The 23,274-nt window shown below is 51.1% G+C and overlaps 1 protein-coding gene and 1 long non-coding RNA gene across 6 annotated transcripts in view; one reads left to right on the top strand and one right to left on the bottom strand.

Annotated features, from left to right (window-relative positions):
- Positions 1–7,135: 7,135 nt before the first annotated feature.
- Positions 7,136–23,274, top strand: part of COL27A1 (collagen type XXVII alpha 1 chain) — a 142,737-nt gene continuing 126,598 nt past the window's right edge. For 3 of the 4 annotated variants that reach the window (XR_010349156.1, XM_064394050.1, XM_064394052.1), the window contains exons 1-3: positions 7,964–8,484; positions 16,462–16,532; positions 21,579–23,002. Coding sequence is in view for 3 of the 4 variants with exons in the window: in XM_064394050.1 (XP_064250120.1) it covers positions 8,429–8,484; positions 16,462–16,532; positions 21,579–23,002 (1,551 nt within the window). In the remaining variant the exon portion in view is untranslated. Of the gene's footprint in view, positions 7,596–7,963; positions 8,485–16,461; positions 16,533–21,578; positions 23,003–23,274 lie in introns of those variants that run through there. The other variant, XM_064394051.1, reaches the window with a different exon arrangement.
- LOC135283342 (uncharacterized) lies at positions 7,796–10,897 on the bottom strand. 2 transcript variants are annotated; one of them, XR_010349159.1, is made up of 3 exons: positions 9,511–10,833; positions 8,901–9,235; positions 7,796–7,967 (listed from the first exon to the last, which is right to left on the bottom strand). It is a non-coding gene; the product is annotated as an uncharacterized LOC135283342 (long non-coding RNA). The 2 variants fall into 2 exon arrangements; XR_010349158.1 differs by having other exon boundaries at positions 8,901–10,897.

The raw sequence follows: 23,274 nt of genomic DNA on the forward strand, positions 1-23,274 counted from the left end.
GTCTTGCACAAAACCTTTGTCCCAGGCACTTGTGCTGTAGCACACAAGGCCAAGATCTTGTGCTGATTTCCATCTCCCTTTGAACTCTGCCCTGAGGCTGCCTGGGTGTGCCATGAGCTCCAGCTGCCACCAGCACTGTGTTCTCACCCTTAGGCTTGTTCCTCATCCTCAGAGCAAACAGCATCCCTGCTCCAGAAGGACCTGGAGTGACTCCACAGCCTGTACCTTCCCATGTTTGCTGCCTGCAGCTCCCAAATCCTGGTCCAGAGTATTCAGAGCAGGTCAGGCTCATCTCTCCTGCATCAGTTGTGTGTTGTGGGTGCTGGGCTGTGGCACAAGCACTGAGCCACACCTGCACCAGTGTCACTGGGATATCCAGAACCCTGGCAGACCACACCAGGACTGGGCACTGCTGCCTAAAATCCTAAGGGTTGTGTGACCTGCCGAATTCAGACTGAAACATGACACACTCCCTGTCTGTGCTCCCTGCCATGGTAAATTGCTGTCATAGCAGCAGCAACCACAGTGGCAGTTGTCCTTTTGTCCTTAATGCGCAGGAAATTATTGAGATCAGCAGGCACTTTAATGTGCTGGTGTGGTTCCTTTGCTGAGGGGGAAGGCACTCTCAGGGTGGTTCTGTTTCATGAGGAGCAGATAGGCTGCCTCTTTAGAGCTCATGTTACCTGCACTCATCCAGGACAGCTCTCAACTATCTCCAGGAGCCCGTGGCATGAACAAGCTCCTTTGCACACTGGTGGGAAAAGTGCTTGTGCTTGCTGGTGCATTGCTGCATTTAACCAGCAAACCCCAGGCAGGGAGAGCTGCTCCTCCTGTGCAGCAGCCCAGAGGGCATTGAAGGAGTGTAGGGGGATGCCCCCAATGAGAGAGGGGCAAACTAGCTTTTGTCCCCCAAAAAAGGAAGGAAGCCCAGAAGTTTCTCCCAACGATCAGGTGAAAAGACACCTTATAGGACCCCAGAGACGTTACTAAAACCTTGGGGTCACCTAATTGGATGGAAGCCAAAAGGTCCCGCCTGGGCCATAAGGTAGAAAAAGAGAGAACAAAGGAACCACGAGGCTTTTGTGAATGTGTTTCTACCAGGATTAGACCTCTGTACCTGGCTCGGATTTTCTGTTTATTGTTTTTCCTTTTATTAAACCTTTCTGTTTCTAACACTGCAGCAGAAGCCATCCTGCTCATTATTTGCCTCCAAAGGTAATAGCTAAGCTATCCTTGGTGTATTAGGTTCCCTTTTAAGGGCTCATAAAACCCTGGCCCGACAAAACAGAACCTAATAGGGCATTGCATGGTGAATTAGTTTTTTCCCTCCATGGTAGAAGAGGGAAACGGGTCTTGGTATTCTTCTGTTCAAATGTAGGATCACCACCAGGCAGCAGAACAGCCTGGGCTGGAGAACACAGCTCCAAACTGGTGGTGTTGATTCTCTTGTGTTTTCCACCAGCACCAGTGACTGAATAAGTCTAAACCAGAGAGAACACATGGACAAACAGGGAAATAAAGGGAGGTTCACAAAAACAGGCAGGCTTTGCCTGATTTCTTCAAGGCAGGCAGGATTTAGGAGCTGTAATATCTTCCTGTCAGAGCCTGGTGATGCATTGCCCTGTCGGGGCTGACCTGTCAGCCCAGCGCTGCTGCTGCCATCAGCTGAACAATCACCTCACAGCCACCCTGTAAAACTGCAGCTCCCCAAATTCCCAAACGGAGGGAAGGACAGAGCTGTAATCAGCAGGCAGCCTTGCCATGGGAAGGGTGGGTTTGGACTCGTATGGCTGCTTTGTGTTCCCTTTCATTCCGATGGAAAAGGGCTCCATTTAATCATTAACAGCCATTCCCAGCTCTCGGCTGGCTGGGCAGCCCGGTGTGATATGGTGCACTTGGAAAGCACAGAAAGATCAGTCTCTGCCAGACGTGGCATCCCCACAGCACCGGCCAGGAGACAAAAGCCTTTAGTGTTCCCAAAAAGAATTTAAAACATTTTACATCAAAAGGCTGCAGAAGTTCAAACATGTCACCGGCAGCCGGTGGCACAGGACAGGAGTGGCTTTGTCAGGAAGGCTGTGGCGAGGGGGGGATAACACTGAGCAGCAATTCTGTTACATACATGATTTTCAAGCTCTCTGTACATCTCTTCTATAATTAATACCTTCCACAGTGCACTGGGAACGAGAAACACAACCCACAGCAGCTTTTGGATCATGAATAGCTGTCAAACAGCAAACCCTAAAACCAGGAGTGCTGCGTGTTCTGCCCCTCTGCAGAAACCTCCTCATCTTGCAGTGATGGCTGAAGCCAGAGAGACCAAACCAGGAGCATCCATCGACCAGATCCCAGCTGGGCCAGCTTCTGCCTTCCATGAGATCTTGACTTTGCCATGGATGGTGGGACTTCTCAGCAGGCAAAGGAAGCTCTTCAGCAGGTTTTTGCTCATGGTCAGGTCCCTACAGGGTAGGGAAGACTTTAATCCAGGGCTTGAACTAGTGCCAGCCATTTGAGCAGAGCTCATGGATGTGAAAAGTGCCATGTTAAATGCAGGATCTGAACAGAAAACTCATGTAGGGATTAGGAAATCCTACACAGGGAATTACCTACCTGAGAGAGCACTGCAGCCAAATATGGGGGGAAGAGGGATAGAAATGGCTGCTTTGGCAGAAACATCTCAGTGCCAGCCCGGCAGGCAGGGCTGAGCCCAGCCCGGGGCTCTGGCTGCCGAGGCTGCTGATGCTGCTGAGTCAGCAGCCGCTCCCCGGCACAGCCCGGCCCTGCTGAGCCCTGCTGGGTGCTGAGCATGGGTCCGGGCTGGGATCAGCCCTGCTGTGCCCAGGGATGGGCTGGGATCAGCCCTGCTGTGCCCGGGTATGGGCTGGGATCAGCCCTGCTGTGCCCGGGGACGGGCTGGGATCAGCCCTGCTGTGCCCGGGGACGGGCTGGGATCAGCCCTGCTGTGCCCGGGTATGGGCTGGTATCAGCCCTGCTGTGCCCAGGGACGGGCTGGGATCAGCCCTGGTGTGCCTGGGTGCTGGTTGGGATCAGGCCTGCTGTGCCCGGGTATGGGCTGGGATCAGCCCTGCTGTGCCCAGGGACGGGCTGGGATCAGCCCTGCTGTGCCCAGGGACGGGCTGGGATCAGCCCTGCTGTGCCCGGGTATGGGCTGGGATCAGCCCTGCTGTGCCCGGGTATGGGCTGGGATCAGCCCTGCTGAGCCCAGGGACGGGCTGGGATCAGCCCTGCTGTGCCCGGGTATGGGCTGGGATCAGCCCTGCTGTGCCCGGGTATGGGCTGGGATCAGCCCTGCTGAGCCCAGGGATGGGCTGGGATCAGGCCTGCTGTGCCCGGGTATGGGCTGGGATCAGCCCTGCTGAGCCCAGGGATGGGCTGGGATCAGCCCTGCTGTGCCCGGGTATGGGCTGGGATCAGCCCTGCTGTGCCCATGTTCTGGCTCGGCTCAGCCCCACTCCTGTTCCTGGTGAATCCCCTGTCCCTGCCGGCTCCCAGGTGTGGCTGCAGCCCTGTCCCGTGTGATGTGGGGCTGCAGAGCTCTCCCACCCTGGCTGGCACCATCACCCTGCTCCCACAGCCCGGCTCCCTTTTCCCCTGGCTCCAGCAGCTCTAAGCCGGGGTCCAAGTTTAGATCCTCCCGCTCCAGGCTGGGTGTGGATCCCCAGCCCAGCAGCGAGTGAAAGGCTCTTTATCCCACCTTTCCTTCGCCTGTTTGTTTGATCCCTCCCACAAGTTTTTCCGGTGCCGCGGTTTTCACTTCTGCCTGGTTATGCCACGGGTTTTAAACCTGAATGGAGTATTTATCTAAATATATCCAAACACATCCCTGTAATTCCTCGCGACTTCTGGGGGCAGTGAGTGATCCAGGACTCTTTTTGGACTTGGGCAAAGGTGCAAACGACTGCAGGGTAATTCAGCGTTGTCCCTCAGGCCAAGCCAAAGGGGGCTGGCAGGTCCAGGCTAGGCTGGCGTTCCCCTGCCCCTGGAGCCTGTGCCACACTGGGCAGCTGTGACACGCCTGCCGTGGCTCCCCGGTGCCTCCACACTCGCTTTTCTAAGAGGAGCAAAGAGACAAAATTATATTAAAGAGAGCCTTGATGCTTAACCGAGCTGCAGCTCCTGAGGAGAGGTGGGTACTGGTTCTTCTGCAAGTGGCTAAATAGGGGTGAATATTTAAGATGCTGTATTTATTCAGGCTGTAATGACATGCTGCTTTTTTTGAGAGAGTGTGTTTCATCAAAAGCAAGTGTTCTGTTCCCTGTTCTCTATGTTGTGTGGTGGCTTTTCCTCCTCCCCTATACTTTTTTTGGCTAATTAAACTATTCAATCCAAATTCCTTTTTTTCTTTTTTTTTCCTTTTTTTCGTTTCACTGCTGTGCCGTTTTACTTCAGTTTATTTTGTGTTTTAAAATGGCTTCTATTTAAATTTGGAAGGGAAGAAAAATAAATCTGCTAAATATATTTCTATTCAGATCATATGTTGTGGCTTTTCTCTTTTTGAAGAATGAGGTCTAATTTTTGAACCTGAATTCACTTGGCACAAGTCTTGGCTTCAGCAATGTTGGGTTTCCTTTTGTTTTAAAGTAATTCCCTTTTTCCTACTGCTGGGATACATTTATGTCTTCGTGCTAGCAAAGCTTTTAGGCATGTGTTTGGTCTGAAAATGTTCATCGGAGCAAATATGGGCAGAGGATTTGAGGATGAGGCTGTCAGTGAGTTTTATGGTGTTTTATGGTGATCCTTGGTGAGATGCTGTGGATCTGGAGCACCATCAGTCCTTTCCCACTACCCATGCACATCCACTTTGGATAAATCTTCGCAAAAAGATGCAGCACATCATTTTCCTTTCCTTTTTGTCTCTCTCTCTGAAAAGCCAGGCCTTGTTCCTTTCAAGTAGGGTAGGGTGGGGTTTGGTTTTTTTTTTTTGAGGGAAAGGGAGTTTACTAAATATTTGCTGCATTCAGAAGAGAGAAAAGGTAGAAATAAGCAGCAGAATCTAAGGTATATTCAACAGCAGAGGGATTAATTCACAATTATGTGAAGTTGGAGGTTTTTTTTAATTGATTAAAGCTTTATCTTAAGCACTTCAGCATGGCTAGAATATGTTTCTCAGTGAGGAATGTGTGACTGAGAAACATGGAAAGAACAGCTGGGGGAAAAAATAGCTAAGAAAAATAGAGATTTTATGGTGTTTCTGACAAGCTGTGTCACTGCCTGTTGTCCCTAAAGTCACAGTCCTCAAAGCTGGACTGTTTGGGTCATCTGAGTTCCTGGGCTTTCAGAGGGGTTTGAGACACGTTTTTCTGTGAATAGGAATTTCTGACAAGGATGTGTAACTTAGCTGCACCCTTCTGAGAAGGTTTTCTGGAGGACAGAGGAACTGTGAGGCTGTTAGTTAACCCCAGTCCCAACACTGCTTGTTTCTAATTGTTTTGCTGTCTCTGCTTAAAAATTCATCTGCTATAGCGAGAAAGGAAGCAAAATGTAGATGCTTCAGAGCAAAGGTATGAATAAAATCTTCTGCCTATAGAAACTGGGATATGGAAAACCACAGCTCCAGCAAGCAAGCACAACTAAACCAAATGTATGCATTGAGGGAGAGAAGCGCTTAGCATGCATGGTAGCAGAAGATGTCATGTAGGAGATCTGATTTATGGTGGAAACCTCGACTTTTGGCCACGCTCTGAGGTCAGGTTTCTGAGTAAAGCCTGCATTGCTGAGTCAGGCCAGTGGGTCCTTGAATTTTCTGGTCTGAACGTGATGTAACATCGCTCTCCTCTAGCCTCAGTGAAGTTCAGGTACTTGGTGGGTGGATGTGGGGTCCTGTTTGTGGCTGTGTATTCTTCATGGGGAGTGGGTAAGTTTAGTGCCCATGCCCAGCTGTGAGGTGCTTCAGCCCTTCCCATCTCAGGAGATAATGCAGTAAGACACAGAACACCTTTGTGGAGGGAGCCCTGGGGTGGCTCAGCCTTGATGGCAGAGCCACGCTGGGGTCTTGGGTGTGTACTGGGTGATCAGCACCCCGCAGGACGTGCCCTGTGCCCTGCACCTCATCCCCTTCCCCTGGGGGTCCTGTAGCCCCTGCAGCCCTGTCCACTCACCCTGCAGCCTCATCCCCTTGCTCTGGGGGTCCTGTAGCCCTTGTAGCCCTGTCCCTAACCCTGCAGCCCTGTCCACTCACCCTGCAGCCTCATCCCCTTGCCCTGGGGGTCCTGTAGCCCCTGCAGCCCTGTCCCTATCCCTGCAGCCCTGTCCCCTTGCCCTGGGGGTCCTGTAGCCGCTGTAGCCCCCTCCCTTTGCCCTGTGGGTCCCCTTTCCCTGCAGCCCCATCCCCTTACTTTGCAGCCTGACCCCTGCCCTGCAGCCCCGTCCTCTTACCCTGGGGGTCCTATAGCCCCTGCAGCCCTGTCCCTTACCCTGAAATTCTGTCCCCTTACCCTGCAGCCCTGTCCCCTGCCCTGCCAGTGCCCACGCAGCCCCTGAGCCGCGGCGCTCCCCTCCCCTGCTGGTGGGGTGCCCGGGGTGCCCCCCTGCCCGGCGGCAGCGCTGATCCTGCCCCTCGGAGGCTGGATCTCTGCTCATTAGCTGCTGTTTGCTGAAACCGGATACCTGGGGCACCCCCGCCAGCCCGGAGTCCCCGGGCTGCAGCTATTTAAAAGGACAAGGGCAGCCTCAGAACTTCCACCTCTTTCACATCCATGTGCCTCCCAGCGCCCGCTCCCCACCGCCCTTCCCTCCTGGCTGCCTGCAGCATCCATGAGCCACGAGAGCAGCGACGGCCCGAGGGGGACGTGCCAGCCCCGGGGAAGGATTATCTGCTGAATTTGGGGGGACCCCCGAGAGCCCCGGCTGGCCCCGGGCCCCTCACCCCGGCTGCCTCTCCCGGGCTCGCAGAGCAGGAGACACCTTGAGGGGAAGGAGGGAGGAAGGGGCTTTGTTTGAGTTTTTTCTTCCTCCTTTTTTTTTTTTTTTTTTTTTTTTACTTTTTTTTATTTTTAAAAACGTTATTATTTCTAAAGAAGTAGCAATTCTGCTGGGACAAATGAATGCCCAGGGGCATGGGGTTGCACGGAGATGCTGCTCAGGCTCTCAGCTCGCTGCAGAGTAAGTGCCCGAGGCAGAGGTGCTGCCAGGGGGAGGGAGCAGGGCAGGGGCACCCGCGGCTGCAGGGAGGAGGCACCGCTGCCCTCACCTCCTCAGGGAATCAGAGGACAGCAGGGATCTGCCGCTCGCCCTGGGGCTCCACGGCTGGCTGGGTGGGACTTTGGATGAGGAGGGGAAGCAGGGATGAAGGTTTTATCCACATGTGGAAGTCCCCTCTCCTGCCAGAGCTGACCAGGAGGATTCGGGATCCAGCTTGTTCTGATGGACCTCGCATGGGGAAACTCACTGCCCCGTTCCTGCCCTCCGGGATGCAGATTCCTCCCTCGGTGCCGGGAGGAGAGGGGCTCTGGAGATGCTCTGGGGAAGCAGAGCAGCTCCAGGAGGGGAACAGGGGCATGGGGGTCTTTTCTCCTCCAAGCCTGAGTCCCATCCACAGGCTGCCAGCGCTGATCCCAAGGGAAAAGCCATGTCAGGTACTTTGTAAGGTGGGTCCAGGCCGGTTTGGGGCTCCTGGCCCTGGACAGGTGAGTTCAGGGGGCTGCAATTTCCATCAGCAAAGAAGGGCCTGGGCTTCCCCTGGGGCCTGGACAGGGTCTTCAATTCTTTCCCCGCAGTTCTGGCCAAAAGAGTTTCTTTTTTTCTTTCTTCTTCTTCTTCTTCTTTTTTTTTTCCCCCAAATTATTTATTTATTTTGTATAATTTCTCGTAAATGCTTCGCTATTACAGAGGAGGGCAGCAGAGAGAGGCAGTAAGGACATCCTTAAATAATTTTCATTTCTCAAAATCTGCCTTTTCCTCTTCTCTCTAAGTCCAGAGGAGAGATCCTTGGGGGGTGGGAGGCACATCTGCATTGCAAATAAAAATAATAATTACAACCACCAACCAACCAACAACAAAAAATGTAACAGCTAAGAAAAAACACTTGAAATCACGGACTTTGGGAATCAGAGATCACAGAAATTGCACTATTTATAAGGAGAGGAAAAAAAAGGCAAGAAATCCAGCGACCATGGGCCAGCCTGGCTTCCTAGAGTGTACTTTGTGTTCTCTCTCCTTTTTCCAAGGTAATTGCAGTCTGCCGAGAGGGAGTTAAATGGGATTAAAAGATCTGTGTAAGCAAAAGGACCCAGAAGAGAAGGAGGAAGGAGTGAGCCGTCCGGGCCAGGGGTGTCTGTGACACAGCTGAACCCCTTAGCGAGGCAGAGAGCCGAGCTCCTGGGAAGGATGTACCCACAAACCGCCTTATGCCCCGATTTCTGATGGATTGCCGCAAAAATTGCCCGAAAGAGACAATGCACTAAACGTGATGGAGCCGGAATCAGAGCCGGTCTCCAGACTCAGAGCTACAGCGGCAGGCAGGGGGTGAGTACAAACTCCGCTACTCCCGGCGCTGGGGAAGGGAATCCCGGGCGGGCTGGGGGTGCCGGGGAGCCGCGGGATCCCGGGAATTGGGAGCGGGGTGGGGGAACACATTCCTCTGCCAGGGGATGATGTGAAAACTCCAGCTCTGGAGAGGAGAACGGGCTGCGAGCGGGGAGGCCACGCTGCGGAGCGGGAGGAACGGGGCTGCGGGGTGCGGGGGACCGGCGGGGAGAGCCCCCCCAGCGCCCCCAGCCCCCCGCACCGGGACGGGGGCTCCCAGCGCGGGGGTGCTCCGGGAGGCGGTGCAGGATGCAGGAGCTGCCCCTCCAGCCCTCACCCTGCCCTGCCCGGGGGGTGCCAGCCCCTCCTGCAGCAGGGGTGCTGCTCCTCAGCCGGTCCCTCGGGGACACGGGTACCTGGGTCGTGCTTCTTGAGGTGGGGGAGCCCCGAGGGATGGGCACGGCGGAGGTGCGCGGCGGCAGCTCCTCTTCATGTGCTCGGCACACACAAAACGCTGCTCCCTCTCCGCCCGTGTGTGAAAGGATCCCGGCGCACACGCTGCCCGTCCCCCTTCTCCCACAGCTGGGGCCAAATTTTGCTGTTTTCGTTGTTAAGCGCGTTGTTGGTGGTGGTTTTGTTGTTGTTGTTGTTATTTTCCCGGGATCCCGCAAAGGGTTAATCCCGCTGGCTGCGTTGTCGGATGTACTGATGATTTACCGACACTCCCTTGGAAAGGCTGGGATTCTTCTGCCTGGCAGTTTGAAAAAGTTGTGTACAGGATCCCTCTGCCCGGCTGGGCTGGGAGATGGGGGAAAGAGGGGGACCGGGGCCGGGGGATTTGGGGGCAGCCCCCCTCCACCGCCGGGGTCATCCCGCTGCCGCCCCTTCCCCAGGGCCGGAGGAGGGTGAATGTGCAGCTCCCTTGGAGGCTCAGCCTGTGTGTGAAGTTACATGGAGAGCCCAGATCCCATCCCAGGGGCTGCAGCTGCTCTGCTTGACAAGTTTTCTGTGTGTTTATATACTCACAAGGGCTGAATCTCAGCGCTTTGGGGTTCTTGCGGTGTGGGGGTTTTCTTTGGGATTTTTTTTTTTTTTTTTTTTTTTTTTTTTTTTTTTTTTTTTTTTTTTTTGGCGTAGATGTGGCTGTGGCGTGTCTGGAGCCCCTGGTAACTGCAGCATCTCCCAGTTATACCTTTTTAGTGCTGGGAATGGTCTGGGAGAGCCGCCTGGCACCGTGCAAGGGTGGCTGGCGTCAGAAGGGGAGCAGCCCCAAGGGGACCCGACAGATAAAGGTTCCTTTGAACCAGCAGCGTGTCACAGCGAAGGGACGGCTCTGGAGCGACACTTGGCCCCAGGCACAGCCCCTGACAGGGCACCAGCTGCTCGGCCGGGCCGGGGCTCGGCGCGGTCCGTGAGGACAGCGATGTGCCCGGTGTGCTGCCTGGGGACAGATCCCAGCCCTGTCAGCGCGGCTCAGGAGGGACCGGGGGCAGGCAGCGTGGCTCCCGGCCTGCCGGGGACCCGTGCCCGGCTCTGCCTCGGGGTGTCCCCGGCTGGCACAGCCCTGCCGTGGGCTCCGAGCCGGGCAGTGCTCAATCTGCCCCCGGTGCCTGGGCAGGAGCGCCTTTTGCGGGGGTCCTGGCTGGCCTGTCCCCTGCCGGTGCCGCTCCGGTCCCTCCTCAGCAGAGGTCGCTTGCTGCCCTTCGCATCCTCTCCCTCAGGGATTTCGGGGCTGGATCTGAGTCTCCTGGCGGAGCGCCGTGCATCCCACCGCCCCACGGCCCAGGGCCCCTCAGGCCTCTGCTCTTGGGCAGGGTGCCCTGAGCGGCTGGCACGGCCCTGGGCCAGCTGGGCTGGCTGAGGGCTTTGCTGCCTGGGGACAGCTTGTGGTGGTAGTGATCTGGCACTGCCGTGTGGCACTGGGGTCCCTCTGGTACTCGTGCAGCTGATTCTGGAGCAGGGCTGGTGGCTGGGGAGCTGCGGGCCCTCCAGGAGGCCTGTGGGTGACCCAGGGGAGGAGTGGCAGTCGCAGGGTCTGCTTGAGCTGCCAGAGTTTGTAAAACCAGAAGAACACAAAATTTTACAGGCTCTTCAAGCTTAGAGTGCCCTCTTGGTAATTTCTGGCGAGCACAGACCCCCCAAAACACAGGGGAGAGTTTCCATTCCACTGCACATAGAGTTCAGGTGCTGTTCCACTGTGTGACTTTGGCCCACTCAGCCCCAGTGCCACTTCTGGCCATGGAGGAGGCTCGATGCTCCTGGGGACCTCTGATGGGTGACAGCCTGGGGACCTCTGATGGGTGACAGCCTGCTGTCACAGCCCTGGGGTGGTGGCACAGTGCTGCTCTGGGGCTGCCTGGCCCGTCTGTGTGCTGGATGAGGAAGCTGCACATATGGTACTACAGCATCCACCTGGCACCATCAGGCTGGGTCAGCCCCTGGGAAGGCCTAAAAGGGCTGGAAGGAGGCGTGGATCCTTTCTAAGAGGAAAAGAGGATTGCCTGCAAGCTGGACAGGTGGTCTTGGGACCGATTATGGCACTTCTGGACAAATTCAGCAGTAGGGTGGCAAATGATGTGTGTGCTGGGTGCTTGGGGGTAGAGAGGAGGCAATTGCACCTGGAGATGTGTCCCATGAGGGATAGACAGCATCATTGTCCAGGACCACCCTCCTGCTATTTCCATGTGTCTCTCTGAGTGTGTGCTTTATTAAAATAAAGCTCCAACTTCATCCCATTTCTGCAGTGGGTTGAGAGGTTAAAATCTGCCCTGCTTAATATCTCTGTTCATGGAGATTCTGTTACTGACTGAAGGTTGGCCAGGTTTGTGGTGAGATTGGTGTTGGAAATCTCTGCCCAGGGACAAACACAGGGTTTGTGGGGTTTTTTTACTCCCTTCCCTTTCTTTGCCAATTTGTTGGGGACATAAGTAGAAATGATGGACGCTTTTACTGAAGCAAATGGAAACAATGGGGAATTCTATATGGCTCTGCCAAACCCCATTCACAAAATGAAGGAATGCAAAGGCATTTGTTGGAAGGACAAAAAAGGAGTTAGATGACAGATCAGGCTTAGCACTTCTGTTTGTCGAGGGCTCCAGTTACTGGAGAACACAAAGGCCAGGGCCAGCACTGAGTGTTGTCACTTCACACAGCAGCAAAGCCAATATCCCAGACAGACAGGGATGGGGAGCGAAGGGCAGGGAGTCATGGGTTCCCAGGAAAGATCCCCACTGTGGAGAGCTGCTGGGAGCTGCCTGGAGGGTGTTTGAGCCTTATCAGTCTGGCATCTCTCAGGTGGGAGAGCAGGTTGGCACCAGGAGCAGCCCAGCTCTGGGACAGCTCTGTGCAGTGAATGCACAGGCTCCAGTTCAGTCAGGAGGACAAGGACCAGCAATTTGGGACCCTTCAGCCCTCTGTGTGCAGGTGCCAGCCTAAACCCCTGAGAGGATGAGGTGTGAGGTCACCCTGGCCATGCTGGTGCTTCATCCCCACCTTCTGTGCACTGCAGGTCAGGGTGGCCCTCCTGGAGAAGTCCTGAGAGGAGCTGTAGGTGCCAGATGAGCAAATGTCAGGCCTTTATGGATCCAGCTCTCCTGCTATGGGCAGGGACACCTTCCAGTAGACCAGGCTGGTCTAAGCCCTATCCAACCTGGCCTTGAACACTTCCAGGGATAGGGATTTCATTTTTCCTTACTTAATATTGGCATTTTCTAGATTGCTCTGTTAAGAATGGATTTCTAGGGGCCATATCTCTTTGCCTGCTCAATACCTTTCCTTAAAAATGTAGCTGCTGAATGGGGATTGAAAACTAATAGTATTTCAGTTGTTTCAGAAACTTTGCCCTTATCACACTGGGGTTTGCAGCAGTGTCTGTGCACAAAATCTTTGCCTGGAGGTGTAAGTCAATACCTCATTTATACTGCAGGAAAGGACTGAGCAGGGTCAATATGGGGACATCTACATAGTTGTGTGTTTCCATTGCTCTTGCCAGAAATTGAGGGGGAGTGGAGAAATACCATCATTGCCAGAAGCCCCAGAAGCTCCACAGAGGAGGCTGCTGGTACAAAATAAGATTTGTACCCCAAAAAGCTGGGATGGAATCGATGCACAGTACAATTTAGAGCCTCAGTTTATAGGTTGTGATTTGCTTCCTGTTTGTCAAAGCTGCTTGGGAGTCTTACAGAATATCACCTCCAGTCATGTGCAAGGGATCTTAAGCCACACGTGCATTTTCTCCTTTTTAAGATGTACTGTCTGATCTACAGCTAGAAATGCAGATTTGCTTTTCTTGAAAAGCAATTTTCAGCCTCCAGCTGGCTTTGTGGTCTTTTGAACAGGAAGAATATACACCTGAATGGAGAAAAGTGGTGGGGAATTGTTTTTCCACCTTGCAGTAATGTTTGCAATTTCAAAGCCATTTCCCCACTGTAAATGAGGGAGAAAAAAAAAATAAAAATTAAATGCTGCCATGGGCCCTTGAAATAGTTCCTTCAGCTTCAACCCATCATCTAAACAAACAAGATGACAAAATCATTTGGTCTTCTTATTTTAAGGCAGGGCAAACCTTTTATTAAAAAAAAAAGCTGGAATTGTGCCAAACTAATTCCAGAAATAGTGGGAAATTAGCTGATCACAATTATTTTACAGGTTGCCTCAGCTTTGTCAAATTGTCACTTCCTCGAGGACAATTTGTGACCAAGTTTACCCTGAAGGCTGTTTGGTTCCTGCTGTCCTAAATTCAGTGCAGGGCTTCATTCCAGCACTTGTCTGGTCAGAAGGGAATAAGGGTGTTTGTGCTTCTCTGTCCCTCTCAGTTGTACTTTTCCTTGGACTCCTGGCACTGGTCAGTTCCCGTGGACTGATCCACAGGAGCTTGCCAAAAGTGGGGAAGTAAAATTAAGCTGTAGTCAGTAACTTCAGTCTGCTATAAAGGGAGTTGGTGTCTGCATTGGAAAACTTTAAAGGCTCATGTGAGCTTACATCATGTGTGCTGTGGGGCACCTCTACACCCAGGACTGCAGCAGTGGGTTGGGTTGGAAGGGACCATAAAAGTTCATCCCATTCCACCCCCTTCCATGGGCAGGGACACCTTCCACTATCCCAGGCTGCTCCAAGCCCTGTCCAGCCTGGCCTTGGATGTTTCCAGTGATGGGATAGCCACAGCTGCTCTGGGCAACCTGTGTCTCACCACCCTCACAGGGAACAATTTCTTCCTAACATCAATTCTAAGTCTGCCCACCTTCAGTTTAAAGCCTTCCTCTTTGTCCTGTCCCTCCATGCCCCTGTCCAAAGTCACTCCCCATCCCTCTTGGAGCCCCTTTAGGCACTGGAAGGTGCTCCAAGTTCTCTCTTGAGCCTTGTTTTCTCCAGGCAAACAACCCCAGAATCCTCATTGTGGTACTCACACAGCCTGTGAATAAAAGAAATAAACACATTTAGTGGCGTCTCTTGATAGAGTGGAAATCACAGCTCATGGGAGGAAGCTGAGATAAAGGCAAGGTGGGTTTGATAGCTCTATATAAGGAGAAAAATCTTCTTTACTCTTGCTACTCCAGCTGCTTATGCAGCTCTGTCGCTGCAGAGCTGTAACGGAAAAAGAGCCTGCATTAAAAACCCCGGGATAATTAACAGCCCCATCACTCACACTGCTGCCATTTGGAAGCTGCTTTTGCTTTTTCCATTAAGTTGGTGAATTTTGCCAAAGTGTTTTTCTTCAGTGTTTTGGCACCCGGCCCCACTCTCAGCTCTTGGTGTTGGCCATGTGAGGGGTCCAGGAGCAGGGCTGGGGCCAGCTGGATCCCACACTGTGCATTCGTCTCCTTTACAGCCTGAGAGTGTCACTGGAATGAAATTACGTGCTGGATTTTCCCCCAAGACTTGTTCTCCTCATTGTGTCAATCAGCAGGGAGTTTGGTTTGTGAAGGTGCCCCTGAAAAAAACAAAAATGGACTTCAGTGTGCTGTGAGCAGCAGTGGTTGTACAAATTGATCCTCACCAGATCGCAGGTGCTTAACACCTGGGACTGCAGCTGGTGATGACCCCTTCCCTGTCCTCCTGTGTTCTCTTCAGGCAGTCAAGCTGGTGATCCCCAGCCAGGTCTTTGCTCCATGCACACGTGGAATTGTGTCCACAATTTAAACTCTATTGGAGATGGGCACAGAAATTCAGGTTGCCTCGTGAAGCGGATTTTAGCCTCTCTCATGCAAAAAAAAAATAGTGCCAGAGGTGGCCATGAAGAATCATCCTGTCCTGCTTCCCTTCCTCCACTCCCTGAAGGTGCTGGGGCAGCAGCTCTCCTTGGGCTTGGCAGTGTCTTCATCCCAACAGCTGTGTCCCACAGGATGAAGCTGTCAGACAAGAACCAGAACTGCCCAGCTGGAGATCTCTGGAGCGTGGTGAGGGTCCCCTGGTTAGGATATGGCTGGATGTAGGACGTGGCAAAAGAACACCAGGACTGGGCTATTCCTGGCTGTTCTTTCATAAACTAAAGCAGTCCCAGGGCTCCTGAAGTGTGCAGCCCAGTGTCAGGGTGATGGAAACAGCTAAGTAGGACATGGATTGTTTCAGCTCATTTCTTTCCCAGTTGATGTGGGACCACTCCAGTATTTTATCTCTTTAAGCCTTAAAATATTAGTTAGTGGCTGGATTCCTGGATGGATTTTTACGTTCAAAGCCAGGTTTCCCCACTGATGTAAATCACTGTGGCTTTGTTTTAGCGCAGGGAAAGGGTCTCCTGCACTGAGTGAGGATTGGCCAGGGTAATACATTGTCTCAGAGGATGATTTCTTGGGCTAAAGCTGAGGCTTGATGGCAGGAGAAGAGTGGTTTGATTCATGACTTGTGCATCAGATGTGGAGAGAGGAGCAAGCTGCACTTTGGCATGGCTTTGCACAGTCCAGTGCTCACACTGGCTGGGCTGAAGTGACAAACAACCTGTGGATGTCCCACACTGCTGCCTCCTGGCTGAAGACTTTCTGTAGTTTACATTTCTGTCTCTTCTTCCAGCAGCCTCTGCTGATGAAGCTGTTAAATATCCTCTCTAGAAGATGAGGGAATTCAATCTTCAAACTTGCCACTGACAGCTTTAAATGAGCCTAACCAAGGAGTTTCCCATGTTCTTTAGTTGGCTACAAATCAAGGAAGCTGATGGGGGAAAGCTGGGGGTTTAGTTACCTTTCTGGTAAAAGCTTTTTTTTCTCCAAGATGCTGTTTTCAATGGCACTTGAAGGCTTAAACCTGAGCTAACAGAGAAGTTTGTCAAATTCCCTCTCAGGCATGGAGGGGTCTGCAAGAGCACAGGGTTGGAAGTCTGTGGATCTCCCTCTTTCTAAACTTTCCTGCTATCCCAGGCTTGTGAGAAGGTTCTCAGTGGCTCAGCACAGGGTGCTGAGTGGTGAGAAGCTGCCCCCATCTTTGCACCTGGGTGTAAAATGAGGAACAGACCCGTGTAGGATTTTGCATGCTTAGGATATTGTTGAGCACACAGTAAAGCACAAGGACTCAGGGTGTGTTTGCTGAGGTGACAGGGCACTGAGTGTCAGCCCATTTCCTGCCCATGTCCCCACAGCCCTGCACGTGCACTCCTGGCAGGGCTTTTAGGCCTCCCAGCTTTGAATGATTTCTCCATTCCCTTGCATTTCTGGTGGTCTGTCCTCGGTGGGCTGAGTGCCAAAGAGCAGCAGTAGCAGAGGCACTGATGGCCCAGCACTGATGGCCCTGCCTCTCAAAACTCTGGGCTGGTCCTTGTTCAAGGCTCCTAATACTATTGGGAAGCCTCTCCATTAAGTTCAGTGGGTTTTGAATGACTTTGAAGCAGAAAAATAAGGTCTCAGCCTGAATCTACTTCCTGGAGCCATGCTGGCACTGTCACAGCCTTTGCTGGACATGGGATCAAGGAGAAGACCTTTAACAATGGAATTGGTTTTGTTACTGTTGTTGTAGAAATGCATTATTTTTTTTCTTCTGTTCCATTTTTAGGGGATTCTGCTTTCTCTGGACAATATTGTGTTTTACTTGGTTCCTGGGATTCACACAGGGAAATTCTGAAGGTAAACTACACTTTTTTTTTCTTTCCTCTTTCAACAAAAGTAAAAGCCAAGTGATTTGGTACCAGTGTAGCATTATAACTTAACAATCAATGTCTGAGCCCAGTGCACAGTTAGATGCATTTATTGCTGATAGCTGCAGTACAGATGATATAGATGGTGCAGTTAAGAGCTGACAAAAGAACCAGGTTTTGTGCAGGTGATTACGTGTCCCACAGGATTTGCAGAGTGTTTTTGTCTGGTGGAACTGGTGGGAGTGAAGCACTTTGTGTCTAAAATGTCACTGGCATCCACCTGCACTTGCCAGGACTTAACTGCTCTTAGAAACTGCCTCTTGAGACTGGGGCTTTATGGAATTAAATGCCTCTTACAGATTTTTCCATGACTTTGGTGCACCCCAGACACACCTCTGCCAGCACAGGGGTTGTCACATACAGAAATAATGTGAGTTCTAAAGGTAAAAGCAAATTTAAGGGAGGAAAATCCTACAGGGTTCTTGACAATAAAATAGCTATAGCTGGTTCAGTCTGTGCTGTAAGGGAATATTCTATAGAGGAGTGACACCTTCAGCCTGTCCTCACACCTCCCTGGTGCTGCCAGGGACAGGACTAGGCTGAGGTACAATAATCAGTGACCCTACAAAAGGAGATTAAAACTTGAAGGCCAACAAAAACATCAAAAAAATATTAATCTTTAACAGTTGATAGTGGGTGCTGAGCATCTCTGCAATATCTGTTTGAAAAAGAGCCTTCTCCTCTTAAAATAGCAACACCTTTCCCACATGGATGCTTTACACGGGTATTTGCTGGGCCTGAACAGCTTCCCCTGCTGTCAGCAGACAACACTAAGTGGACTAGCAGGCTCCAGGGTTCTCCTCTCAGTCTCTAAAACATGAAGGAAAAATAGAAATTTGGTCAACACTCAGCTGTCAGCCAGCCCATGGACCACTTTTTACAGGAGGGAGGGAATAGAGCCCTGCCATCAGCAATTTTGAAAAATGTAATATTTTCCAAATTCTGCCTCCATGCAAAGGAGGTGAACATCTGGCTGAATTACTTAGTCAAGCAGTTTTCAGAGCAAGTTTTATGTCAGCTCGTAAAGAGGCAGAACAAATACTGTGTCTTGGCATCTTGCTTTTCAAGTAGATTATAATATGCTGTTTAGATTCACCTCTATCCATCATTTTACTCCTAAGATAATTATGGGATGTGGCCATGTCCTTTGTTACCATCAGTCTAAAACAAACTCTTTCATTTCACTCTCATTGTGTTTACCTTGGTGTAGTTGATAGCTCCCCTCTGAGATACTTTGTCTGTGATAAAATAATTTTGAAAAACTTGCCTGGTTCCCACACAATGAGAGAGAGCATTTCCTTCTGGGTGCCAGAAAATAAAACCTTCCAGGGAAGAAAAGGCTGGAAGAAAATCTGGGTGACTTGAGGCTGTGTTATCACCCAGAATTTTCAAACATGAGCCTCAGAAGCAGTAAGAAGTTCACAGGGCAGTGTGAGGATGAAATTAAGCCAATGCTGTGGGATTTTGAAAACACTCTGGCTGTTACTCTAAGGATTAGGAGTCTTCCTGTATGCTGGAAAATCAGGGAACACAGAGGATGATCTTTCCATGAGTGTTACAAATCCAAAAGATTGTGAGGTGAGTTCATTTGTTGTGTGCTGACTAAAGGTCTGGGCAGTAACTTTTGGAACTGCTGCACTTAATTCAACCCAGTTTTAGCTGTGGGCATCACATCTTGGCTGTTGGAATCTGGGAAGCTGCAAGTTATTCCTCTCCTGCCTTTTGGCTTCTTTTTCTTATACAGCTTTTTTTGTGGTAAAGGGGGAAAGAAAAGAAAGAGAGGGGAAGGATTACAATAAAATATTTTTTCTCCTTTTTCAGAGATGATCATGGGGTTGTTCAGGAATCTCTGTGTATCTCACTTCATGCACAGAGTCTGATAGAAGAGTTTTTCCCAATTGCTCAAATGTTACTACAGGAATGTTGCTACTAGCTTTGAGGCACCTGGGATCAGGCAGCTCTAAGTGAATGTTCTTTTTAAATAATGTGTTTTGATGGAAAAATCCACAGAGGAAAAAGACTGAAGGGGAAAAAAATCCTCTGCTAAACTTGGAGCTGCTTCAGGAAGTCAGAATTACCTTGCATTTCACATTAGTTGATGACATCCTGTATCCCAGGAGATGTGACCCAACAGCCCAGACACTTGGATGGGATGGAGAGGAGAGGAGATGGGCTGGGTGCACAGGAGCCCTGAGCTCTGTGCCTGGACCTGGTGCTGGAAAGTTCACGTGTGTCCTGCAGGAGGATGCCTTAATGGGATTTTGCGTGGGCACCCAGAGTTTGGCTCCACCTTAGCGGGTTCTGAGGGAGAGGAGTGTTTGGGTTGTGCTTTTTTCCCTTAAGCACTCCTGGATGCTGTTGCTAACGAGGCACTGGGATTGCAAACAGCAGCAGCATCCTCTGAGCACGGAAACATCCTTAGGTCTTTGCAGAGCAGCTACTAAATAAATAACTCCTAGAGCATGCAGCATCTCTAGCAGAGACAGCCCTGTCTGCCTCTGAGGGAGAACCTAAAAATACATGTAGAAATTGGAAGCTGGAGACTAGCTGCTTGCTTAAGTGGTAAATTTATTTTCTTAGGGATAAATCCTGATGCCTTTGAAGTCTGTGGCAAAGGTCCCACTTCTCTTCACTAAAGTCAGGCTTTGGCCTTTGCTTTTTCATGGGCTCTGGAGATCATCCAGAATGAAGACACTGCCATGAATCCTCTGCTCAATGCAGAGAGGGGAGGGCTACTGAGACAGATCTGTTGGACAATATGGAATAAAACCAGTGGGGGAACAAGGATTTCAGAGAATGGGAGAAATGCTGTCATTAACACTTGAACATGCAGTGCAGTAAATTACCCCTCTGCACAGAGTGGGAACGTTTCCATCCTTTTCTACATCTGACACACCTTCTCCAGGGTAGTGTCTGCTAGAAAATGAGTCAAGCTGCTTTAAAAAAGGAAGGTGGGAATAAAGCTAAACTCAGGCAAAGTAAATACTGATTGACTTGTTCCTAATATACAAAAATGGCCGAGGTTTTTGCCAAAGTCAAGGAACAGAGGTTTTCTCATCATTCTCCTCCCTTCTTGGCCAGCAGCATTACAGGTCTCAGACTGTTTGAGTCTACAACCCTTCTGGCCAACACCAAGGGGGTCTTTACGTGCCAGTTCTCCAAATATTGTGTTCTGTACAGAATATTTCATAGTTAAGGGTAAAAGCAGCTGAATACCAAGGCCCCTTTAGAAAATGAGGTAGTTTTTTGTTTTTTTTTTTTTTTTTTCCCTTTGGAGGACTGTTGATTTACTTTTGATCTAGGAAAGTTGCAATCTCATGGTGTTAGCCATGATTGGCACCACCACCTTTCTGAGTGTTAAGTTCTTGCCTTGCAACATTAGCATTTGGGTTGTACAGCCCTGACTGCCTTCCCCAAAGAGCACTGAGGTGGGAGAGTTGGCTGGTCCAGGAGTGGTGGGGATGGCATTTGGGCAGGAAGAGGGGAGGAAGTGCAATTATCCTAGCTCACTGTCACCTGTGCTAGTGTCACAGGAATCACAAACACCTTAACAGGGTCATTTGGGTTGGAAAACCCTTACAATCCTCAAATCCAGCTGTTAACCCAGGGCTGCCAAGCCCACCACTAAACCATTAGATATCCCCAAGTGCCACATCTGATGTCTTTTGAACACTTCCATGGATGGTGACTCCACCACTTCACTGGGCAGCTCATTCCAATGCCTTACAAACCTTTTGGTAAAGAAGCCTTTCCTACTCTTCGTTCTAGCACCTCCTTCCCCACACCCCCAGCACAACTTGAGAGCTTTTCCTCTCATCCTATTGTTTGTTACCTGGGAGGAGAACCTGACTACAACCTCCTGTCAGGGAGTTTCAGAGAGTGAGAAGTTCTCCCCTGAGCCTCTTTTTCCTCTAGGTTGAGCTCCTTTAGCTGCTCAACACAGGATCTTTTTCAGGTCTGGGCACATTTACCTTTGCAGTTTTGCTCACGTAGACCTCGGCATCTTCTCCTAAATAATTCAGCTGAGGCTGCTGCCAGCTGGCCCCAGTTTGTGTTGCTGTTGCCTGCTAATCTGAGCTGTGAATGGCTGCTGATAGACCTCGGGGGCAGAAGGCAGGGGGTTCTGCTTGTCTGTCCATTGCAAATTCCTCCTGGAGTTGGGGGAGAAAGATTCTCTGGGCATCAATCCCTCTCCTCCTGTCTTGAGCAAGGCACCTGGCTCCTAGAGGCAAATCTCACCTCCACTACTCAGTGGCAGCCATAACCAATTTCTGAGTTCTTTACAAACCAAGTCTGGTTCCAGCCTATTAAAATAATTCATTGCTGTAAGATGATCTGCTGGGGAAAAAAAAAGTACTGTTGAGAACCTTGAGCAGTTCACTGAAATCTAGGTGTAATTTTTTTCATGCTGGGAGGCACCTGTGCTTCCCTAAACTCTCCAAAGATCAAAAGCTGCTGCTTGCTAGCTTGGGGAGAGACAGATACAAGGCTTTTGCTTCCTCTGGAAGTTTTGTTACTTGCCCTCTGGGGATACAAAATTTTGCAATCCCAGCTCAATCTGTTGTTTGAATTCCTTTCCAGCTATGTGGTCAGTACTCAGAATTAAATCCCAGAAATAGGACTAGGGGTGCTCAGTGGGAAATTTCCTTGTAGTGAGGTCAGCTCCCTCCAGAACATATGAGCCAGTCCCTGGTGGGACAGGAGAACTCACCAGATGCACCACGGAGCTTATGCATTTTGGCAATTGCTGGTAATCACGTTGAGCATGCACTTGCCCCTCACACAATGTGAGAAGAGCTGCGAGTTCTCCATGCTGGTTATGGGAATATATATGTGGGAGGGTGGGATTGGATGTATGAGTTGGGATTTCCTGTAGCCTGTTGGCTTTGTGCATGGATTGGTTTCACCTCCCTCCACACCCATCCAGCCCTTGGGCCGCCCAGCACCTCACATATTCTTTGTGCTTCCCTTTCAGATGTGGATGTTCTTCAAAGACTGGGCCTGTCAGGGAAAAGGCCATCGAGTGGATGGTCCTCCTCACGTACAGTTCCTCAAGGAGTCATTCCTTTCAAATCAGGGGTCATCTTCACTCAGCGAGCCCGTGTGGAGGCACCGCTCAGCGCCCTCCTCCCCGCAGGCTCCAGCTCTGACCTGCTCCTGGTGCTGAGCCTCTGCTCCCACCGCATCAACAACGCTTTTCTCTTTGCTGTCAGGAGCAAAAAGAAAAAACTGCAGCTGGGGGTCCAGTTTGTGCCTGGGAAGATCATCGTGTACGTGGGCCACAAGCGCTCTGTATATTTTGATTACAATGTCCACGATGGCCAGTGGCACAATATGGCCATCAACATTCGTGGCCAGACAGTCACTTTATTTACTTCTTGTGGGAAGCGCAGAGTACATGCGGATTTGCATTTTAAAAAGGACGAGGCGTTGGATCCACACGGATCTTTCCTCTTTGGGAAGATAAGCCAGCACTCCGTGCAGTTTGAAGGAGCCATCTGCCAGTTTGATATTTATCCTTCCGCCAAGGCAGCTCATCATTACTGTAAATACCTGAAAAAACAGTGCAGGCAAGCAGATACCTACCGGCCAAACCTGCCCCCTCTCATCCCCCTCCTGCCCAGGGATCCCAGTGCCTACCCCAGCACCCCACAGCGTACGGAGCCCTTGCTGCAGGGTCTGAAAAACCTGACCACTGCTGCCCCAAACTTGGAGTTTGGCAGGGTCACTGCGCCCCTCAAGACGAGGGGTTCAGGTACAACAACCCCCACATTGCTGTCAACCCCACCATCACGGCTGAGACTGACTACCAAAGCCACCAAGGTCACAGTGGCCCCAGCTGTTCTGTCAAGTACTAAATCACAGGTACCCACCCAGTCCCCTCGGGGCGTGGGGACAACCCTCAGGGTGTCTCAGCCCACTCCCAGCACGCGCAGGGAGAAAACTCCCCTTCCCACTGCTAAAAGGGCCCCACCAACGAGCCAGAGCCCGGTCACGGCCAGCAGGAAGGAGCCAGAGCAAGAGACCAAAAAGAAGATCAACCAAAAACCAACCATTGAGCCCCCTGAAGAACTCAGTACTGTAAAGCCACTGAGGAGGGTGACTGATAACACAACAAGCAATGTCCACCTTGTCACCCTAAAGCCAACCCCGCAGAATCCAAGCCGTGGGCCCATCCCAAAGAAGCCGTCCCCCACCAGGAGAGTGGATCCCAGCATCATCCCTCTGGTGTACACCAAGCCACCCCTGGGCTCTGCCCGGCCCAGCTCCAGAGCCAGGGCCTTCAACCTCACAACCCCGGCTGCCACAGATGGCTATCAAATCTTTGACCCCTTGGGACCCACTCCGTTTCCATTTTTACTGGGATTTCCAGGAGTGAAAGGAGAGAGAGGACCTCAGGTACGTTCAGGCTCTTCATGGTGGCTCTTCCCAGTCACAGCTCAGCTCAAGGGCTGGCAGACCACAAGCTCCAAGGGTTTCTGTGAAGCTCATCCAAGTGTAGCAGCCAAGCCCTGCTGCATTCCTGATCATCACAATTTTAGCATAAATCTCAGTTTGAACCTGAGTGTTCAGTGATGGTGGATGCCATGAAACAGTTGTGGTTAAGTTGCTGCTTAACATCAGATTTTTTAAAAGAAAGGGGCAAAAAAAAGAGAAATCCCACCTTCTTT

This window comes from Passer domesticus, chromosome 18, assembly GCF_036417665.1.
Source record: "Passer domesticus isolate bPasDom1 chromosome 18, bPasDom1.hap1, whole genome shotgun sequence".
In the NCBI taxonomy this organism is placed as follows: Eukaryota; Metazoa; Chordata; class Aves; order Passeriformes; family Passeridae; genus Passer; species Passer domesticus.